The sequence below is a fragment of the Rhinolophus ferrumequinum genome, chromosome 15 (assembly GCF_004115265.2).
Source record: "Rhinolophus ferrumequinum isolate MPI-CBG mRhiFer1 chromosome 15, mRhiFer1_v1.p, whole genome shotgun sequence".
Taxonomy (NCBI): domain Eukaryota; kingdom Metazoa; phylum Chordata; class Mammalia; order Chiroptera; family Rhinolophidae; genus Rhinolophus; species Rhinolophus ferrumequinum.
This window is the reverse complement of record NC_046298.1, coordinates 3,623,749-3,646,463: the sequence shown is the minus strand read 5'-3', so window position 1 is coordinate 3,646,463 and position 22,715 is coordinate 3,623,749. Positions and strand designations below refer to the sequence as shown.

The 22,715-nt window shown below is 47.7% G+C and overlaps 1 protein-coding gene across 1 annotated transcript in view; it reads left to right on the top strand.

Moving 5' to 3' along the window:
* Positions 1-22,715, top strand: part of ABCC11 (ATP binding cassette subfamily C member 11) — a 60,354-nt gene that overhangs the window by 12,871 nt on the left and 24,768 nt on the right. Inside the window, exons 4-17 of the mRNA XM_033129135.1 lie at positions 580-738; positions 2,769-2,916; positions 4,383-4,616; positions 7,526-7,699; positions 8,482-8,629; positions 8,770-8,918; positions 10,469-10,576; positions 11,754-12,014; positions 13,981-14,052; positions 16,129-16,253; positions 18,309-18,381; positions 20,363-20,566; positions 21,839-21,973; positions 22,063-22,159. Of these exons, the coding sequence (XP_032985026.1) occupies positions 580-738; positions 2,769-2,916; positions 4,383-4,616; positions 7,526-7,699; positions 8,482-8,629; positions 8,770-8,918; positions 10,469-10,576; positions 11,754-12,014; positions 13,981-14,052; positions 16,129-16,253; positions 18,309-18,381; positions 20,363-20,566; positions 21,839-21,973; positions 22,063-22,159 (2,087 nt within the window). The remainder of the gene's footprint in view (positions 1-579; positions 739-2,768; positions 2,917-4,382; positions 4,617-7,525; positions 7,700-8,481; positions 8,630-8,769; positions 8,919-10,468; positions 10,577-11,753; positions 12,015-13,980; positions 14,053-16,128; positions 16,254-18,308; positions 18,382-20,362; positions 20,567-21,838; positions 21,974-22,062; positions 22,160-22,715) is intronic.

Sequence of the window (22,715 nt, the reverse complement as noted above, 5' to 3'; positions counted from 1 at the left end):
CCTTCTTCAAGGTCAAACACTATTAATAGCTTGATATAAATACAAATAAAAATGTGTATATGTAAAAAATATAAATGTATATACACAGATATAAATGTATACGTACATATAATTGTATATATTAACATAAATATATATTCATTTATATCAAAGTGGTTGATTTTGTATATAGATAGTTTTGTCTGCCTTCTCTCATTTCTTCCTTTTTTTAGATAAGTAAAATATACTGAATTTCCTGATCTGCAAATGGCCTTTTTTCCTTGTTTACTACGCTTACAGCTCTTTCCATGTTCTACCTGCAGGTCAGCTCTGTTGCTGGATACTTCTGCACTGTTTTCCACAGAATGGATGTACCATGCTTCTTTTCTTTTTTTAAAACTCATTCCCTTATTTATGGTTGTTTTTGTTGTTTCTGGTTTTTCAAATAACAGAGCAATGAAAAAAAAATTTTTGTACTTTTTTGACCACACTGCAGACTTTACATAGTTATAATTCGTCCTTCAAAATCTTGCTCTGGTCGTAATTTTCCCTCTTTAGAGCCTCTATCATAATGGTGACCACGTTGCCTGTGGCTTCTAGGTTTCCTGCCCCACAGCCCATGGATGACGCCGGCCTGTTCTCCTACCTCACGTTGTCATGGCTTACCCCACTCATGATCCAAGGCCTACGGAAACGCTTAGATGAGAACACCATCCCCCATCTGTCAGTACATGATGCCTCGGCCAAAAATGCCAACAGGTAAAGTCATGTTGGGCAAGCCAGGGGGTTGGTTAAAGACCACGTCTTGCGGGGATGGTGATGAGAGATGCTTAAGAGAAGGTAGGGTCCATCCTCAGACAACGAACAAGTATCAGTTCTTCCTTTGCAGCAAGAGGCCTCCCTGCAGTCCGGAGGTTCATTAACATGTGGTTCATGAATCTCTGGAAACGGTAGACATATTTGATACATATGAGGAGAGACCTTTTTTCTGGAACAAGAATTAACATCTTTTATCAGATTTGCCTAAGGGCCCAGGACCCCAAGAAAGTTAGAAATGACTGCTTCGAGTTCTCTTTGCTTTTCCTTCTGGATCAGGCATTTGTCTGTGTCATTCAATTTGGGGTTAGTGGCTTAGTCTCTTAATCCCGGAGTCGCCACTAACTGGCTGTGTGGTTAAGTTTCCTGTACTGCCCACCTCACAAGGTAATATGAGGATCAAATGGGGAAAGAAATGAAGCAGTGACTTGGAACGTTCTTGTGCTCTACCTTTAGCTACTTGCTGAGACACCAGGTGTAACATGGCATTTTCCAGATGTGTTCCTGAGAGGGCAGGGGAGTCTGTGAAACGTTGCATACCAGTACCAGGTCTCAGATTTACAAAGCAAATGAGTGTATTTAAGGCACCGAGGAAACAGAAGCTGGTTAAACTTAGACCCGTTGCCTCTCAGACTTAATTGACAAAAAGAATGGTTCCAAGGAGCTCCTCTTGGGTAACGCCAGACATTGGTCAGAATCTCACCTCTTACCAGCTGTGACATCAGACACAGTACTTAACCCTTTCAGCACCCGGTGTCTTTCCATATAAAACAGTGGACCACAAACTTACCTCCCAGTCCTTCATGGGATTGCTGTAAGAATCAGAAGAGGTGGTAAATTTAGGGTGAAGCACCTGGAAAAATGCCTGAGACAGAATTAGAAAAATTCCCATTCTGACAGCCCTAATGGAAGTGGATCTAGTCATCAGTGATGGGGAACTTGGCAATAAATGAGGCAGGCGGACACACCTTACCCCGCTGGTCCACTTCACATCACTAAAAGTGGGACACCAGACATTGTGTGTCTCCTGATGTGAGACAAAAAGAAGTTCACTGCATCACCTATCAAATATTTTTGACAATTGACTTGAATCCTGCATTTCAGGAAGCTTCTGGATCTAACTAGCAGTCTAATGGGAAATGCAGGGAAAATGGTAGAAAACATCACAGGAGTGGAATCCAGAAAGTGGGGAGTTCTATAGGATCAATAACTCAGATTCTTCAACAAATAAGTGGCAGAAAATACAGAGAAGGAAAAAAACGGTTATAGATTAAAACGAGATGCAAGAGGGCTATCAGATTTGTCTTTTTAAAATATAATGTATGGACTTTGTTTGTATCTTGATTTAGGCAAACTAACTGCAAGAACACATTTTTGAAATAATTAGAGAAATTTGAATACAGACTGGGTATTAAATACCATTAAGGAATTATTGTTACCACATTATTAATATATAACTATTAATTGTTATTAATAACTATTATTATTATGGTTACATTGCGTGTTTTTTTTTAAAGGCCTTATCTGGAAAAGACACATACTGAAGCATTGATAGATGAAATGATGTATCTGGGATTTGCTTGAAATATAGAAAGAAAGAAAGAAGGAAGGAAGGAAGGAAGGAAGGAAGGAAGGAAGGAAGGAAGGAAGGAAGGAAGGAAAGAGAAAGAAAGAAAGAAAGAAAGAAAGAAAGAAAGAAAGAAAGAAAGAAAGAAAGAAAGAAAGAAAGAAAGAAAGAAAGAAAGAAAGAAAGAAAGAAAGAAAGAAAAAGTAGAAGGGAGGAGAGATGAAGCAAACATGTCAGACGTTGATAATTGTTGAACCTGTGGATTGGGCGTTTGGGGGAGATGCCCTATACTGTTCTACTTTTGTTGTTTGGATACTTCTGTAATGAAGCCTATGTCACAAGACCGAGGACCTTTGGGCGACACATGCAAAGAGATTTCACTTGGCTCCATTTTCCTCTTTCCAAGGCTTCGCCTCCTTTGGGAAGAAGAAGTGTCACGGCATGGGATGGAGAAAGCCTCCGTGCTCCGAGTGATGCTGAGATTCCAAAGAACAAGGATCATGTTTGAGTTGCTGCTGGCCTGCTGCTTTTCAGTCACAAGTGTCCTGGGGCCAGTAAGTGGGCAGGCGTGGTCAGGTCTGGGGGCTCTCGGCTTCCGGGGCTTTGGAGACTAGCAGGTTGGAGTCCATGCCAGGAACCGGGGATGTATTTGTCTCTCAGCTGCTGCTCAGCAAATGAAGAGCTTTTTGGGGGACAGTAGAGCTAGTAATAAGAGCAGGAGTTCTGCAGCCATCGCTTCAGTCCAAACCTTGGCCCTGCCGCGTAAATGCTGGGTGACTTTGGGCAATTTGTGTACCGTCTTTGTGCCTTAGCTCCTCATGGAACCCCATGACACTCTCAGAGGTAGACTTCATGGAATGCTTAGGTGTAAAACAGAGAGCATAAGATTGCCTGCCTCCTAGGGTGACATCATATGAGGTAAGTATCTAAAGCACTTGGTATGTACCCTGCTCACTACATGCCAGCTGCTTAGAGAAACTGCTGAGCAGCTCTGGGAGTGTAGGTGGCAAGAATGAATGGTCTCTGCCACGTACTGTGGTTGGGATGAAACAGCCATAACGATTTCCTTAGCCCAAGATTCTGATTGAGTCTGATTGTCCCAGCTGGGGTCCCATGCTCACCGATTGGCCAGCAGTGGGTAGGGCACACTGATTGACAATCCAGCCTAGTCTGCATGTGGTGGGGCAGGTGAGAGTGTCTCCAGAAAAGCGGAAGTGCTGTTACCAACTAACAGGAGTATGGACGTAGGTCAGGAGGAAGCAACAGTTGATGACACCACAGAGATAAGTGCCTTTGGTGACAGTGTGCTGGGCGGTCTCCATTTGTCCCTCTAGGTCCACTACGCATGCTGTCCTATGTCCCTAGTGTGTGTGACCTCTAGGGGTCACATCAATGACGTCCCCCTGCCCTCTGGCTTCCGGTTGGGTTTGACCAATGGGAGACACCAACGAGAGACTGAAGGGATGGAGAAAGTGAGGGCAGGATACCTAGTCCTCTGACTGCCTCCTACTCCTTCACTGGACGTTGGTGACCAGACTCCTGTGAGGAACCCTTTCTGTGTGACTCTCTCCTTCTGGATTCCAGTAACCTCTCCCTCCCCTCTACCCTCAGGTCTGGGGAGGTTCCCTGCTGTCACCAGCTCCATGGTGCTCTGCCATCCCTGTTGGATTTCCTAAATTCTGCCCACACCTTAGTAAATGGTCACTAAATTAACCCCTGAATTACCCCGTTTGTGTGTGTCTTGTGTTTCCTGTCAGGACCAGCTAAGAGGTGGCAGAGCTGGGACCAGGGGTTCAGATTAGGTCAGTTGGACTGAGTCTCCTCTGACTGGACTACGACCCTGAAGGCAGGATGGTGCCTGAGTCAGTTCTGCTCCTTCAACAAGCCTCCTGCATCGACTGGAGAGCCTCACACACACAGTCCATGTTTGATATTTGTTGTCTGAAAAAAGGATCGGAAAGTCTGAATGATTCCAACTCCTGCTTTTCTCTTTTTTCATTTTGAAAACAATTCTCTGTAGGTGCTGATTATCCCAAAGATCCTGGAATATTCCAAAGAGCAGCAGAAGAGTATTGTGTACGGAGTGGGACTCTGCTTCGCCCTGTTTTTCACCGAGTGTCTGAAGTCTCTGAGCCTGTGCTCGTGTTGGGTAGTCAAACAGCGCACGAGCATCAGGTTCCATTCAGCTGCCTTTTTGTTTGCCTTCCAGAAGCTCATACGATTTAACTCCCTAACGCACATCACCACGGGAGAGGTAAGGGCCTGGGGCTGCGTACCAGCGCTGTGCTTCCCTTCTCTTCCAGACACCACTGCCCCGGGGGCCGAGGGAGGGAGTCCAGCCTCTGCACCAGTGCACTTACCTGCCTCACTACAGAGACCTGCAGTGAAACCTGCCGTGGCTCCTTTTCTGTACAACTCTGTTCTGAGCACAGACTGGATGCAAGGCCCGACTTCCACAAACATCTCCATAGAAACATAGAACAAGATGGCCCATTGGGAGATGCAAATAGTTGCTCACATGAGGATTTCTAGAGAGTTGCTTCCATACATTTTATTTGAAATTAATTTTAAAGACACCTGGTTACATTCTCCTTGGCAACAAACTAGAATAGTGGAGATGACTCTGTAGCTGTCCCTTATGCCCGGAGGGACCACCATTATCAGTTTGGCTTGTGTACTTCGAGACTTTTTAAAGATCAGTTAGGTACAGTTGCAAGTTACCCATAGAAAACACATTGTATTCTGTGTGTGTGTTTTTATATAAGTGATACTACCTTTCACATAGTGTTCTGCAACTTGGTTTTACCAAGAGAAAATATACGATATGGTCTTTTGGGCTAGTTTTTACATCGATGGGACTATACGATTTACGGGGTTCTGTACCTTTTCTCCCCTGCTCATTGTATCTTAGTTTTCCATATTAGCACATATATATCTTCCCCCTTCTTTCTCAGTGATGCTTACTAATAATTATGGCACTTTCAGTGCCTTTTTTTAATCATGAGATAGAATGGATATATAACATTGTATTAGTCCAAGGCATACAATATAATGACTTGATACATATGTTGAAAATAATGACCGCAAGAAGTCTAGTTAACACCTATCACCAGACATAGTCACACATTTTTTTTCTTGTGACAGAACTTTTAAGGTCTACTCTGTTAGCAACTTTCAGATATACCAGACAGTGTCGGGAACCGTGGTCCCCATGCTGTACCTTCCATCCCGGGCACTTACTTCTTATAACTGGAAGCTTGTACCTTTTGACGGCTCCCTCCACTACCCCCACCCCCTACATAGCACTTTCAATGTACCAAAAATCATTTTACAGGCATTATCCCACTCAGTTGTCCCATCAACACTAAGAAGTAGGTTGTATTATTGTTCCCGTTTTACTGGGGAGGCAACAGAGGCACAGAGAGACTTTGTATCGTGTCTATGGCTCCACAGCCAGTAAATGGCAGGTCTGTGACATGAGGAAGGAAAGCGCTAACCTTCTCGAGTGGGCGCATTCCCTTTCCCCACCAGTGGACATTTAGACTGTTTCTAGGGTTAGTGCTACAAGGACCATCCTCGTATGGCTGCCTTCAGCACGTGTACACAGTTCCCAACAGAGAAATGAAATTGCCAAGGCATGGGGTTGGTGCAATTATTCATTTTAAAAGGTACTGTTAAATTGCCCTCCAAAGCAGCAGTTCCATGTTATGCTCCCTCGTTGCCTCTACAATTTTTTAAAGGCTCCGCTGGGGGCACATCCTGGGAATTGGAAGGAGGTCAGATTAAAGTTAAAAGGAAATCCCTCCTTAAAGGATTCCGAGTGGGCATTCTAAAAGGCATTAGTGAATTGATTCTTTTAACATTTCTTGATTGGGAATGTCAGCTTTTATACAACATTGAACTAGGCAGGATGTGTTAGGGAAGGCGGCAACTGGGCATGAAAGTCTATAGCGAAAAAGAAAAAGGGCAAAGAATAAAAACCTCAGTTCCTACCTAAAAAATTCAGTTATCATTAATATTAGGAATAGAATGAATGGACTCTAATAGCGTGGAATGGGTGGGATGGGATGGGATGGGCTACGACAGGATAAGAGACCAGTAGCAGCTCTCTGGAATCTGGATGTTAGTAGTAGCAGCATGTTGCGAGCGCCTGGAAGGGCAGTCGCCACATTTCAGTCTCTTCCTGAAAGCCAAGGGGACATTAACCCATCAGCAGGACCCTACGTCCCTGCGTGGTAGTCGTGACGTAAGTGGGGAACAAAGCCCGGGCACACAGGTCAGATAGAGTGAGTAACACGGCTTTATTTGGGAGCCAATGTCCCTCCAGAGGCCAAAGCTCTGGTCAGCACAGAAGGTTACACAGAATAGAATAGAATTTAATAACGAACCAAATCCCAGAGCCACTCGGGATGGAGAAGGTTCCTGGTTTGGGAGAGGCTATTGGGTCCACGAGGGGTCTGAGGCGAGCTGGTCTTGCAGGGAAGACCTTCGGAGAGTCCCGGAGTGTCGCGGCTTGCACCTCTGTGGGACAGTGTCTCGCTCAGAGCCTCATGGAGGGTCTTAGCCGATCGGCCAGGCAGACCACTCACAGCACTGCTCTGGAGTTCTGCTTTTAGCCTCTTTTCCTCGGGCTTGTGATAACCAGAAGTTGTTTTGGCGAACGTGTTTATCACTCAATTTTGTTATGCTCAGTTTCACAAAAAAAACACATTTTTCACTTCACTCTTATCGGTCTCACACATATGCGGCCATATTCCTAGCTCACATCCCTACTAGTAAACAACTTGTTTTGCAAACCTCAATCCAACATATATAATATATTTTATATGCTCTACATACAGCAATAGTAAAATAAAATATAAGTTTTATGGGGCACAGTCTACGTGTGCAGATACCTTATATCTCGTTGCCATTCTAACGTAGGTATAATTACCCCAGCTTTGGAGGCAAAGAAGCTGAGGCTCAGAGTGGCAGGGTACCTTGCCCAGGGTCACACAGCTAGTAAGAGGAGAGCTGTGTACCTGGTGTGTCTTTCTCTACCACCCTGCTTCTCAAGCCTTCCTGCCATGAGAAGGCATGGTGAAGCCACCTGCCCCATGCATGTGTGGCCCTCCTAGGGACCTGGGGAGGTGACACCTCTGCCACAGGCTTCCTGTCTTACAGGCCATCAGCTTCTTCACCAGTGATGCAAACTACCTGTTTGAAGGGATGTACTATGGCCCCCTGATCTTCCTCATTGTTTTGCCACTGGTCATCTGCTGCATCACCTCCTACATCAGGCTTGGAGTCACGACTTTCGTTGCTGCCTTCTGCTACATCCTGGTTCTACTGCTGACGGTAATGTGTTTCTTCATCACCCCTTTGATGCTGACCATTCCCCAGAACTCTCAGGGCTCCATCATCGGGGGTACTTCTGAGTGGAAAACTCGCCAACTATTCATTGCATCATCGTTAGGATTCAGCTTCAATTCCTACCTCAAACGGTTCTCAGGCCACAATGTTGGTCTAATAAATTAGAGGGGAACCTGGTGTGTGAGGTCCACCTCGCAGGTTTCTCCCAGGGATTATCAGTTTCACAGCCTTCCCTCGGCAGCTATCTTCTGTCTAAGATATTTGTCTCTTCTCTTCCACCCAGAACGTGCTGGTATAATAATGCAGACAGCATTTAGCATTTGGTTCAGCAGGGTAATGGGGGGAGGGAAGACTTTGCTGCCAAAGATTCAGGTGAAATAAAATTGTGTGAAAAAGGAAGTGACTCTTGGATGACATGTGCTCTGAATTGTGGAAATGGAGTGTTTGCTTCCCTCTGCACAGGTGACCGCAATTGTTAGAGGGTCTGGGATTCCCAAAGACAGAGGAGTCATATTTCTGTTCAGTTAGCCGTCGCCTGGCACGGCACCCAGGAGACAAAGACACCCCCAGGATGTGTGAGGCAGGTATCCTAAGGCATGATGGCAGGAGCGGCTTCCATTGGAAAGCCTTCCGTGGGCGCCTGGTCCTTAGTCTCAGTGGTTTCAAACAGTGCAGGATGAAACCCAGGTACCCCATCTGCATCTGAAGCTTCCTTCGGAAATGCTTTCTTGCCCTTGTCAAAAGAAGCTCTTGCATCCTGACTGCAGGGTATCCTGGCCCACCTAACTGTGAAGCTTCAGCATCAAACCTCTGAGGTCAGCGATCAGCGCATCCGAATTACCAGTGAAATGATCACCTGCATGAAGCTGATTAAAATGTACACATGGGAAAAACCATTTGTAAAAATAATTAAAGGTACAGAAAATCTGGCTTTCTGCTCAGAGCCTGCAGACATGATGGTGGGCTATGCCTCTCACCTTCTGCGGGTGTTTTTCATGCTCTTTGGAGAATGTCCCTGTGGTTCATTTTGGTGCATTTCCTTTTTTGTCTCCCAGCTCTCAGAAGGAAGGAAAAGAAACTGTTGGAGAAGATGGGGCTCATCCAGAGTCTGAACAATGTCATCTTACTGGCGGCCCCCATAGCGGCCACCATGCTGCTGTTTCTCACCCACATACAATTACAGATGAACCTCACATCTCTGGTGGTTAGTGTCTTGGGCACTTTGTCCCCCACCCACACTGATAGGGAGTTTTCTCATGTGTCTTTTCCCAGCTCGTGCCCCTCTGAAGGGTTTGCAAATAGATAATACAAATTGATTTGGATTTTCCAGAATTTTAGGGTGCTCAAGCTTTCTTCCATCTCAACTTATGGAAGAAAAGGACATCCCTTGGATAGCAGCCATGGGAAGGAGGCCGGTGGAGCCCTCTGGGAGTGTGGGGGTTGGGGTGTGTAGTTCAGACCCTGATGGTTCTGATATATGCTTTAACTCTTTCGCTGCGTGATTGATTTCAAGTTTTTTTCCAAAGTGTCAGGAATCCACAAAAAACAAGAAGTTGATATTTTTGACGTTTTTATGCATTTAATAATCACAATTTGAGCAGTTTTGTATGTAAGTAACATTTTTATGTATAAAAATTTTGGATATATTCATTTGGATATATCTGACCATTGCGGTTAAGGTTGGGAATCCTAAATTGAGGAGTTTCTCTGATCCCCAAATAGGGCTGTGGAAACGCACTTTCCATTTAAAGGTATAGTCTCGTCTGTCTTTCCTCTGTGGTCTGACCTTGGCCTTGGGATGCGGCCGCTGCCTTTTAGGATTAGGAATCCCAGTTCTTTGAGAAGAATGACAGGATGCCGCTCTTGGAGAGGTTGGAAGCCAGCTGGGGAGGCCAGGAGACTGCACCCAAAGCAGGAGGGAGTCATTTGAGCGTCTGCAGCCCGGGGGCTCATCCTGTACTCCAGACAGCAGCCCCTCTGCTAGGCCCAGGCGTGCACCAGACAACCACCCCCTTCTGAGACGTTGGAGGGTAGAAGGGGGCTGTGTAAGGAAAACTTCCAATGGGACATTAGGGTCACACAGCACTTCGCCATCTGGGATTAGGCCAAAGCATTCCTGCTCCATTGGAGTTCATCTTTTAATTAAACTGGAAAAAGAAGGAGGTGGAGTGGTAGGTCCCCAAGGTACCTCCTGCAGATCACGTTCTGGGATCCTAAGAGCTGAAGGTGGTCTGCTATCGTCAGGGAAGGTCTCTGGGGAAGAGTGAGGCATGGCTTAGGCTTGAAGCACAGAGAGGTTTTGAATATGAGAGAAGAAAACAGAACATCTAAGGCAAAGAAGAATAAATATCCTAACAGCAATAATAGTAACACGCTATGTCAATCGTGGACCGAGTTCTCCCCCACGCTTTCTCAGTGCTTCCAACCTTTCTTCCTATACTAACTTTATGATTTTTGGCACTATGCCAGCGGGGAAGGGAGTTTGTGGGGGTTGGGCGGTGACCTGCCCAAAGTTACAGAGCTCCTCGTTGGTGACATTCTAAGAGGGACGAGGCCTTCAGACTTGCAGACTCGGAGACAGTGCTCTCTCTACCCGTGTTTTCTGTCTCTCTCCTCCAAACACCAGCTTGGCTGCCACCACACGAAGGACCTGCTTGTGGGAAGCTGCAGTGTCTGGCTCTGTGGCATGAGTCTCAGGGGTGGAGGGAGCAGGCAGGGCTGGGACCCTCAGCACCTCGTCCCCTCCCGGTGCAGGCCTTCCCGGTGATGGCCATCTGGAATGTCATGCGGCTGCCAGTGATCTTTGCGGCCTTCTCAATCAAAGGCCTCACGAATTCCAAGTCTGCGGCAGAGAGGTTCAAGGTAAGTGGTCGGGGGACCGGCTGCCCGGCCCTTTGCATTGGGTGCCCCCTTTCCTTCACCCCGCGATGCTCCTCCTGAATGTGGGGATAGTAGTTATGGGGGAGTGGGGGGTGGGCGGGGAGAGCTTGGAGGGCGTGGAGAGCCTTGTCCTCACCAAGTGGGAGGATGAGATGGAAAAGGACCCCACTGACGGGTACAAGTCACGGCTCTTGGGTTCAGTGGTAGATTCACAAGTACTCACTGTCATTAGAAATAACTCCACCAGTAGGTGCCCAACTCACTGAACAACAGAAAGCGGGGCATACAATTCCCACTGATGCCAGGATGCCTTGGCCCAAATACGATTATTAATCCAATTAAACAGACCTGTGGTCCAATTAAAAAAAAATAAACAGACCTTTTTTCTTTTGAAAATAGCTTTTTGCTTTGTTTTTGTAAAATGCTATGTGCTCATTGTCCAAAGTTCAGACAATACCAAAGGTACAGAGAATAAAAATGGCTCAGTGTCCACTACCTAGAGATAAAACCATTGTCCAAAATGTCACCAAGTGACATTTAGCTCTCTTTCTAAGCATATTCCCAGGCAGGGACGTGTGAATATGATGTGACTTCAGTGAGATCATATTTATCAGCCTCCCTCCCCTCTTTTTAAAGCTAGAATTCACATAGTTCAACTCTTGTATTTATATCACAAACAGGGAGATGGAGACGCAGAGGAGGTGACCTGCTAGTGGTCACATTATGAAATATATGACCCGAAACACTATTTCTTACAGAGTGATACATGGGCAGACGCTGTTTCTCTTAATAATTATAAATAAAACTTAATTAGAAAAATTGCACATCGATCCTATGATGCAACAGCTGTTACCTCTTCAGAAGAGGCTCACGCAGGTTAGGCTGTTGGGCAGTGAAATAAAATAGGAAATAATTGACGGCGCAGATAGTGCACCCACAGGGAAGAGGGAGCCAGTTGCCTGAAATTTGGCAAACCTTGATCTAGAATGTTCACCAACAGAAACAAACTCCCTCTTCATCGATGGTGGTTCTTCCAACTTTTACTGTTACTCAGAAGTTTGTAAACCAGACCAAGAGGCAGACCAGCGAAACGGGTCCGCGTTCCTACTGGACTGAAGACCTGAATTCCTCCTCCCTCCCTTTCTTTTTGTCTGTACAGAGGTTTTTCCTCCAGGAGAGCCCTGTTTTGTATGTCCAGACATTGAACGACCCCAGCAAAGCACTGGTTTTGGAGGAGGCCACCTTGTCCTGGCGAAAGGCTTGCCCCAGGATTGTCAATGGAGGCTTGGAGCCGGAGAGGCGTGGACATGCTCCCGAGGGGACGACCGGAGCTCAGCCGCCTCTAGGTGTCCTCGGGCCAGAGGACACTGGGCACAGCTTGGCCCCAGAGTTGCACAAGATAAACCTGGTGGTGTCAAAGGTAGCCTCATCCGGGCCACGCAGGCAGGCCAGCTACCAGATTTTCGGGGCTTGAGGCTAGGAGCTTGGCCTGGCGCCCTGCCATTTTCTTGGCTAAAACCTGTTCTTTCCAAATTCCCCTTTAAAATACAAATTTTCCATGGAGGGCAAATACAGGAAGTCTTTCATACTTTGGTATGAATCAACAGATCATCTAACATGGTGCTGAAATAGCAAACCCCAGAGTAGTACGCTATATGAGTGCTGGTCCGCGGAGAGGAGAGAGGGAAGGAGACCAAACTGTTAGGTTGGTGCTAAAATAATCGCGGTTTCAAAGGTTGAAAACAACTGCAGAAACCACAAGTACTTTCGCACCCACCTAATAACCTTTTTGAAGTGCCAAGCCCTGTTCTACATGTCTTAATTTGGTCATTCCGTGACCTCACCTTATCTGGCTTCTTCTCGGACTAGTATTTACAAGGGTAGCTTCCCTGCTCTGTTCTAATCTCGCTTCCACATTCCTCTATTGTCTATTAATATCTAGTAATAGATAACGATGTCAATATCTAAAAACAATATAGATGTAGAGTGTAGATATTGAGCTATATCTGATGATAGAGACATCTAACAGAGATCTTCATCCTAACAGTAATCAATAGTAACATCCAATAGTAATAGATACTAATATCTACTATCCATTATCTAGTCACACTTTCTCCCATGGCTTCACATTCCATCTCTATGCCATTCTCTGGCCTTAAAGTCTCCTCTGAGCTCCAGACTCCACTGTCTATTTATTTAGATCTCCTCTTCAATGATTACCAAGCGTTTCAAACAAAACAAGACCAAGAAGAATTCTTGATTTTCACCATCTCTGACCCATTGCCCAAATCTCCCCCATCTCAGGAGATGGCACCACTGTCCTTCCAGTGGTGGAAGACCTGGGAGTCACACAGGTCCTCCTTTCCTTCTCTCCCACGAGTTTCATCCATCAGCAAGGCCTGTCGTCTCCACTTCAACTTCTCACGATAGCCCCTCCCCCGCCCGAGCCCCAGCTACCACCACGCTGCGTCCACCTCCTCTAAGAGCCTCCCTACCAGCCTCTCTGCCTCCACTTTTGCCCTCTCACAGCTCACCACACGCAGTGGCCAGAGGGATCTCTCCCGTTAGTGACACTGCACTCCGGAGGGCTCCCAGGCTTCCCCGAGCACCTGCCCACCTCTCTGAACTCTTCTTCCACGTATTCCCTCCACACCACCTTCGTCAGCCCTCTTCACAGCTCTTGGGAGGCCAACATTGCTCCTGTCTCAGGACCTTTGCACCTCCTGTACCCATAGCCTGGGACCTTTTGTCATTCAGGTCTCATCTGCTTTAAGAAACCCTGCCTGGCCAACCCATCTAAAATTGCTTTAACGTGCAGCTCTCTGAAAATCATAGCCAATTTCATTTGACCTAAATCACGTATCACCATCTGATGTCATTTGTTTGTTTGCTTATTGATTCCATATTTTTTTCTCTCCCCCCTAGAATGCAAGCTCAGTGAGAGTTCTTTTCTTCATTATTTGGTACACAGAAGAAACTCAAATGCCTATTTGATGGATGAGTGGATGAATGAATGGATGAATGTACGCATGGCTCTGTGAGGCTGGCTTTGTCCACCCCATGTGACAGGTGAAGAGAGGCTATGAGACTGGCGCAGGATCACACAGTAGGACAGAGGCCCATCTGGCATTGGGGTTTCTGGCCCGACGGGACCACCTATCCATGAATTCCTTTCCGCCTTTCCCTTTTGACTTCCTTCCTGTGAGGTTCTCCCATCCCATCTCTATAGACTGACCTCAGATCTCTTGAGATCTGCTTGTCTGAGGGGCTTTGGGGTATGTGTGCTTTTTTGTTTTCTGTTTGTCATTTTGTGGTCCAACAGTGACCCACCCTGGGCAAGTGGGAGGGCTGTGCTGTCCCTACACTTGTCTGTCCTGACTTTGCAGGGGACCCTGCTAGGTGTCTGTGGTACCATGGGGAGCGGCAAGAGCAGCCTGTTGTCAGCCATCCTGGGGGAGGTAAGTGACCTGTGCCTCACACACCGGCTGCAGGACCATCAGGGCCTCCCAAGCTTCAGTTTCCCCCGTCAGGTGTACTATCACTTGGTCTGAGCCAATCAAGTTTTTGTAAATTGAAAACAGTGGGCGTGCACCGAGGGGGTGGTGAGTTATAAATGTGCTTCCTTTTCACCCTCCGACCAGGAGTGCTGCCTGTTAGGACACCTGGAGATCCACCCTGACTTGTTCTGCCTGCTTTCCCCACTCTGTTTTGTAATCAGTCAGCTATCAGGGTGGTGACACAGGGTGTCTCAAAGTTTAACCTGACAATTTAAGTTATTTCGTGAAGCCAAACTCAGAGTGGGACATTGTCCCTTGTGCAGGAGACTCAAGAGTAAAGTGTGGAAGAAGGAAGAGCAGGAAGAGGAAGGAAGGAGGGATGCGGAGAGCAGGCCGTCCTGGACAGGATGGGGCAGTCTTACTCGTACCCTGGCAGAATTCACATGCCCGCCGGGGGCCACTGCCCTTGAACCCCCCATTCCATCACCTGTGGATGTTTTCATTGTCCAGCCTTGCAGACATGTGGCGCAGCCCACGCCTGCTGGAGTTACAAAAAAATCCCAAACCCGTTCTCCCAAAACACTTGGGGTCACGTTACACACTCCTAGCAAACAACTCCTTGAAATGGCCACAACACCTGGTGTGCGTTTATGGTCACCTCTCCACGGGGTTGGGGGGGGTCCCACCAGCCTTTCTCCTCTCATCCCCAGCCGCCCTCTCCTCCTGCACTTCTCTCTCTTTCTCCTCCTTTCTTTGCCGGTCACCCCTCCTTCCCACATTGTGGGAGAACTAACAATGCTCTTCCTTCAGCTCTTTCTCCCAAACGGTCACACTCACCACCTCCTGGGACTGTGATCATATTGTCAGCAGCAGTTCTCTCCGAATATATCAGTCTGATGGCTTGTTTCTTTGTGCTCCACATGTGATGGCCTTCCCCCAACTTCTTTGCAACTGGAAAAAACAAAGACTCCACTTAAAAAAAAAAATCATAGAACTAGTTTGAAGAGATTTGTATACCAGGCCCTGGGCTCACAGCTTCCCATTTCCCCCTTCAACCCTGCAAACAACCCTATGAGGCATGTCCATGCTACCATGAGGTCATGTTCAGAGAGGTGCCTGGACAAGGTCACACAGCATGTGAGGGATGGAGCTTAGCTCCTCATCATAGGTTTCCTGGTGGCCACCTGCCTAGTGCCAACGGTTTGCCTGTTTGTCTGTTTACTCTTCAAATGAACCAGTTGCTTTCCTGACAATGAATGAAAACAAAAAGGTCTGATTTTAAAGTGTTGTTCTTATTGATGGAAGCCTTACTCTGATTCAGAAGTAGGAAGCACAGGATTAGAAAGAGAAAGGAGCACAGGATGGTGGGTCCCATTCTGGGGTGAAGGAGTTAAGGGGAGCAGTCGTTTTTCCATGTGTGTTTTTAAATTTATCAAACAGAAAAGCAGGAAGAACACTGCAGTAAAGACCGTGTACTCCCACCACCTCCATTCAATAGTTGATAGCGTCTGCATGTTTGCCACATCTATGCAGAAACGTATTTTGTAGAACTATTTTAAATTACAGAGATTATGACACCTTGCCACTAAACACGCCATCATAAATCCAAAACATGAGAACAGTTTTCCACTAACTACACAAAGCCATTACACACCCAACAACATTAGTCCTAATTCCGTGATATCCTGGGATAATCAGAGCTGGTCTGGGGCTTTCCATCTGACTGTGAGGGGCCTCCAGGCACTGCTTGCTAGGGAACAGGACTAGGAAACAAGAGCAAAAAGTGTGGGTGGCTTCAGTGCAGAGCTTGGATTCAGCCTCGGCAGGAACTGGTCTGTCTTAGCTCCACGCACGCAGGGCCATTCCCTTGGGCTCACTGGCGAGCCTGGCAGGACCACGTTCAAAGTCCCACTTGCACAGGAGAGCCCCCAGGGTGGGGGCAGTGGGTCCCAGGGCACTGGCTGCTGAGTGGGCAGGGTGTGCCGCTGCCCCCCCCGCCCTGCCCCCCAGCCTGAGGCTGGACTCTGTCTGCTCCAGATGCATTTGCTGGAGGGCTCGGTGGGGGTCCACAGAAGCCTAGCCTACGTCCCCCAGCAGGCCTGGATCGTCCCGGGTAGCGTCAGAGAGAACATCCTCTTGGGGAGGCAGTATGACAAGGCCTGGTAAGCTGTTGGAGGGGCGGGGAGGGACACGGGCGGTGTGGCCGGTTTGGGAGGGACTCCCAGCTGCTAACACTTCATGTGTGCTCACTTTCTTGCATCACTATATTTCCCCCTCACTGTGAAAGAAAGATTATTATCTTACCTCCTTTCTAGGCAAGTCAGTGGAGGCCCCAAGAGGTTAAATAATTTGCCCAGAGTCACACAGCTGGTAGGATTTGATATCACTGGGATTGAACCCAGTTGCTATCATAAATGTCACGCTTAACTATTGTACTATAGGAGCCAAAATAACCTTCCCCCTCCAGAAGTTACTTTAGAACTTCATTTGTACTAATCCCTTACCCCTGACTCACACGGTATGTCAAAGGGTGGACGCTGTGTGCTGTGGAGGAAGTGAATTCGGGCTCATGGCCGGATGGCTGCCCGCCTCTACCTCTCCTTGCCCTTTCCGGCCTCTCCCTCCCTGGGTCCCGCGTGGACCTGTTTGACACATTCACTTGGAAATCTTGAGTGAAGTGTCAGGACATTCAGTAAAGGACCCCGGAAACCTTGGTGCAAATGCTATAGCTGTGCTTCCCGCGGTGGTGGATGCTGGCCTCCTTTGGCTGCGACATGGGCAGAGACCTGGAGGGGTGCACATTGGCCGGCGCCAGCGGGCTGTCCCCTGGGCTCCTCAAGGACAGGTCCAGTGCCCACTGTGAGCTGCCTGCTCGCCCACCCCCACCTCGCCTGCTTCTGTTCCCAGATTACTCAATTCAGGGGGACGGCATCACAGAACCGTGCATCCTAGCAAGCCTAATGTCTCCTCCTCTGATGGCGCCCATCTCATCGGTCACCAAACCCATCCAGCTCCCATCTCATTGGTCACCAAACCCATCCAGCTCCCATCTCATTGGTCACCAAACCCATCCAGCTCCCATCTCAATGGTCACCAAACCCATCCAGCTCCCATCTCAATGGTCACCAAACCCATCCAGCTCCAGCCCCTTCATATCTCTGGAGTTCATCTCTTCCCCTCCAACTCCACTGCGGGCCCCCCGTCCTCTGACTTCTTGCTTTAACCCTTCTCACCGCCCCTGCCCTGGCCTCCCTGTCTCCTGTCCCCTCCGGCTCCGTGCCTTCGTGGACTGCCTCCAGGGTGGTCTTCCTAGAACACAGCCCTCAGCCATCTTGGATTGCTCTTTCAGACCGACGCGACTCATAGGGTAGCTCTGAAATCTCTGTCAAAGACAGAAATGTACTCAGCATTGCCAGGTATTTAATGACTATGTCATTTCACCCATGAACACAGGACCCACGTGCAAGAACGTTCACACCGCACACTGTTCATCGTGCCATGTTCCCCCGAACATAAGACCTAGCCGGACAATCAGCTCTAATGCATCTTTTGGAGCAAAAATTAATGTAAGACCCAGTCTTATTTTAATAAGACCCGGTCTCATATTATATTAATTATATTATATTATATTATATTATATTATATTATATTATATTATATTATATTATATTATACCTGGTCTTATATGATAGTAAAATAAGACCGGGTCTTACATTAATTTTTGCTCCAAAAGACACATGACAGCTGATTGTCCGGCTAGGTCTTATTTTTGGGGAAACACGGTAGCAAAAGACTCAGAACCCAGGTGTCCGTCCTTGGGACATGGGTTCAGGGAACAGCCACATAATGGAATACTGGGGTGCTGTTAAAACAGTATAAACCTGTACACGCCACTCACATACGTAGCCGAATAGACGATTTCCGAATACAAGCATAAGAAACTGTAATCCTGGCTGCTTCTGAGAAAAGCAGCTGAGGGTCAAAGATGTGAGGGAGATTTGCTTTTCACTGTATCTTCTTGTTCTGTTCAAACACTAAATACACGTATGTAATGGATTAAAACAAAGGAAAGAAGGAAGGATATGAAAAAAGCCTCCAGCGGTTTACCATCAGGCTCAGGATCAAATCCAAATGCCTCAGCATGCAAAGCAAGGCCTTTCCCTTCCAAACTTGGGGCGGCTATGGCCACCTGTCCCTTCAGCTACCTGTCTTCCCAGGTACCTCCAGGTACTCCACTGCTGTTCCCTGACGCGGGACCTGGAAATTCTGCCCTTTGGAGACATGACGGAGGTAAGTGTGAAGTGAGCACCCCCCAGCTCTGTTGTGATGTTCTGGGGTCCTCAGGCTGCCTTACTGGGTAGGTAGAGGAGGGACCCCAGGTGGCCCTCCAGCTGTGCCCCGAGCCTCCCCACAGAGGGAGGGAAGTTGGCACTCCTGTTGCAGTGAGAGCTGGTGAAGAGGCCCCCTTCCCCCACAAGCACTGGGAGCTGACAATACCTCCTCCCTCTGTGAAGCTAGGAAACCTCATCAGTGCCCCTGTGGCCCACGTGCGGCCCTGACCCTCACTGGCCAGCACTTCCTCGGCCAGTGGGACCACCAGCCCTGGCCCACAGCGGCCATGTGAGTTCCGACCATTGCGTTTGCCTGATGATTCACTGTCTCACATTGCAGCCACACATAAGACCCTGCTAAGATCAAAGCAGTATTGTGGTCTTGATTTTGCTCCCTAATAATGGCTGAGTCTGCTGACCATTTACCATGCCTGAGGTGCTAGTCCGGAAACTTGAGTGCCTTGTTTCATCTACCCTGTTTCCCCGAAAATAAGACCTAGCAGGACCATCAGCTCTAATGTGTCTTTTGGAGCGAAAATTAGTATAAGACCTGGTCTTATTTTATATACGACCGGATCTTATATTATAGTAAAATAAGACCGGGTCTTATATTAATTTTTGCTCCAAGAGACCCATTAAAGCTGACTGTCTGGCTAGTCTTATTTTCAGGGAAACATGGTAGGAGGTCAGTTCTTTCACTGTCTTTCTTGGAAAGGTGGGACGGTCAATCCTTGAGGGGAGAGGTCTCAGTGGTCCTGTTCATGGTTGTCTCCTCAGTAGGAAAAACATGGTCTGGTTTGCAGCAGTGGGAGTACTGACCTTGCGGGTTGCTTTAAGGTTGGAGGTTGATGCACCTCCGAGTACTGTGCACAGTACCCGTGTAGAGTAGGTGTTAGCCTGTCGTTAGAAGACCAAGTTGGCACTTCGTAAGTACGTGCTGAATGAGTGACTGAATGCGGAAGCTGGGCTTGGCCAGGCTAAGCAGCTTGTCCCACTCACACAATGGTGAACAGGGATAAGAGGTCACCCTGCCGCTCTTGAAACCTCGAATTCATGGTAGATCAGGTACTGGGACTTAGACCCTGGGCCCCTCGTCCTCAGAGCCTGACTGAGGGACAGGCCAGCCAGCAGCTTACTGGAGCGCTAGTCTGCAAGGGGACCAAAAATAAAGGGACCAAGGAACTCTGGTTGCCTGTCACTCTCTGCTACTCCTGACATAGGGGGCCCTTCCCACGACAGTAACAGTAGAGCCCCTCCCAGCCACTGAAGTTGTCCTGTTGAGTACAGTTGATCTTGAACAATGTGGGGGATAGGGGTGCTGACCCCCCCACAGTTGAAAATCCACATATAACTTGTGACTCTACAGTCAGCCCTTTGCATCTGCGGATTCAATCAAAGATGGATCAAAGACACTCCGTGGCTGGTTGAATCCATGGTGTGAAACTCACGGATGTGAGGGGCCGACTGTGTGTTGACGTGGACCGGGCAGTTCAAACCGGTGTTGTTCAGGGATCAGCTGCAGAGCACGGGGCAAACGGGCTTCGATAACCTGACCGAGGGCGCCTCAAGCTGACAGCTGCAGTCAGTGGAGTTTTAAAACCCGATCAGGCGTAAGAAGGTGCTGTTTTGGGGGAATGCGTGATTTAGTCTATTATCTAAATTACCAAAGGTTTAATATACCTCCTGAGAAGTTGACAGATTTAGAAAAATTGTATCAAATTATGACTTATAACATTTTAATTCACAAAAATCAGTGTTTTCATCCTTTCATTCTCTATGAGGCAAAATTTGAAAACGAGTTCTTAAATGCGTGGGGACGGGGTGGGGGATCCTTAGGTGTCCGGGAGTGTGCCCTGAGGGGTTCAGTGCTGCCCAGCTGGTTTGAGCATGCCTGGCCGAGCTCGCCCTCTGACACGGTACATTTGGCTGCCTGCCCGCAGGTCGGGGAGCGGGGCCTCAACCTCTCGGGCGGGCAGAAGCAGAGGATCAGCCTGGCCCGCGCCGTCTACTCTGACCGTGAGGTCTACCTGCTGGACGACCCCCTGTCGGCCGTGGACGCCCACGTGGGGAAGCACGTCTTCGAGGAGTGCATTAAGAAGACACTCAGGGGGAAGACCGTGGTCTTGGTGACCCACCAGCTGCAGGTGACCACCCTTCCTGGGCTCTGGCCATGATTGGCCTATAATGTAGACCCTCAAGCCATTTCGGCGTGCTTCAATAACAACTTGCTAGCAGCTACCCCTTCCTCTCAGACTAGACCCCCAAATTCAGGAAGTGTTGTAATGAACTTGGAGTTCCTTTGTTTTCCACACAGAGAAGATAGGCTGCTGAAAATTGAAACCAAATTTTATGGTCTCCTTTACCTTCAAAACTCCATGGGCGGGCCAGTGCTTTTGGAAAAAAAAAAAGAAAAAGAAAAAACAACTCCCCAAAGAAGAATTCCCCAAATCTCACTTCTTCGATTGAGTGCCATGGCGGCACCAGCTGCTGCCTCTCACAGGTCCTTTCCCCCGGATATTTTCATACTTGGTTTAGGCCTCAAGACATTATTGTCATTGCTTCTCCCTCTTCTTCTTACGTATATTTTGGCCTTACTTTTTTTTTTTTTTTTTGGTGTAAAACATGTAAGACATAAAATAGGCTTAGAAAACAATCTAATGAAAACCCATGTGCCCACCATCCAGACGACCCCATCAAACGTGGGACCGCCCCCCCCAGGCGGCGTTCCAGTGCCTCCGGCCTGCTCCCCGCACTCTGGTGTCCACTGGGGCCGGGCGTGTCTTCATACCTTTACGACATGTGCGTGAATCATCAGACACGACCAAATTTCCTTTTCCACACTTTCAAGATGTATACAATTGATGTTTTACTTCCTGTCCTATGTTAATTTGCTTTTCGCCTCAACATTATGTTTTTGAGGACTTCCATGTTGATACAGGTAACTTTATTTAATACTCACTGGTACAGTGTTCCAATATCTGCAAGTACCAGAATTTATTTCTCTAGGATACACAGGTATTCCACCCCCTCATTTTTCACTTTTACAGAAAGTGCTTCAATGTACATCCTTCTACATGTGTTTGTATGCATATTTGAGAGTATTTTTAGGATAGAGTTTTAAGGGTTGAATTGTTGGTCCATAATTCTTCAAAAATCGTTAGTTTTACTAGATACGATCAAATTGCTTCCCAAACGAACTGCTCCAATCTACAACCCCTCTCTAGCATTTTATGAGAATTCCCTTTACTTCCAGTTACCAGCCACACTTGGGGTTGTGCAATGTTTACATTTTTGCCAACCTAGTGGTGTAAAATGATATTTTGTCAGGATTTAAATTTACATTTTCCTTTTGAATAGTGAAATTGAACATGTTTTTCGTATGCTTACCGAAGACCTTATTTCTTCTGACTCTTCAGTATTTAGAGTTTTGTGACCAGATTGTTTTGCTAGAAGAGGGGAAAATCTGTGAAAAAGGAATTCACAGTGAGCTACTACAAAAAAAGGGGCAATACGCCCACTTCATCCAGAAGATACACAGGGAAGTCATGCAGGTGATGCCCGCCCCGCCCCACCCCACCCCACCCTCACGCCCCATGGGGAGGAGCGGCCCCTGCATTCATGGCTTGTACTTCCTTCCCAGAACAAGATTCAGGACACAGCACAGACAGCAGAAGTGTCACAGGTGGAAGGTCAGGCCCAGACCACCCGCCAGGAAGAGCCGCCCAATGACAATCCTGGTAATGTGCTGGGGGTGGGTGAGAACATCTTGGTACCTGCTTGGGTCCCCCAGACATCCCGGCATTTCCTTCTGGACCCCAGACCGGGCCATGTCCCTCACTGTCTGGGACTCTAGAGCTCACACATACAGGCTGCTGGTCCAAGAAGCTGAGGGCTGTGGGGTGTGGACTGTGCTGTTTCGGAGGCCTGAAGTAGCCCGGAAGTGTGGTGGGGGGCACAGGCCGGGTGTGTGGAGGCAGAGGCAGGGTAGCTTTGGCTGGAAGTGGCATAAGCTGCAAACTTTGCCAGGCATTTCAACTTTCATTCATTACATGTGTGTGGAGAACAAGCGATGAAAACAAAGGTATTGAAATAAAAAATGATTTGGGCCCAATCCCCAATGTCTACAAGCTCACGGCCTTACCCTCTTCTGAGACAGGGCAGCGGAACAGAAAGCCTTCCGTTTTTAAAGTCAGATAGGTTCTGGATCTGGATTCTAGCCCTGCTGCTTACAAAGCTGTGTGACCTCAGTCCAGCCACTTAACCTATCTGAACCCTCATTGGTGAAAGCGAAGG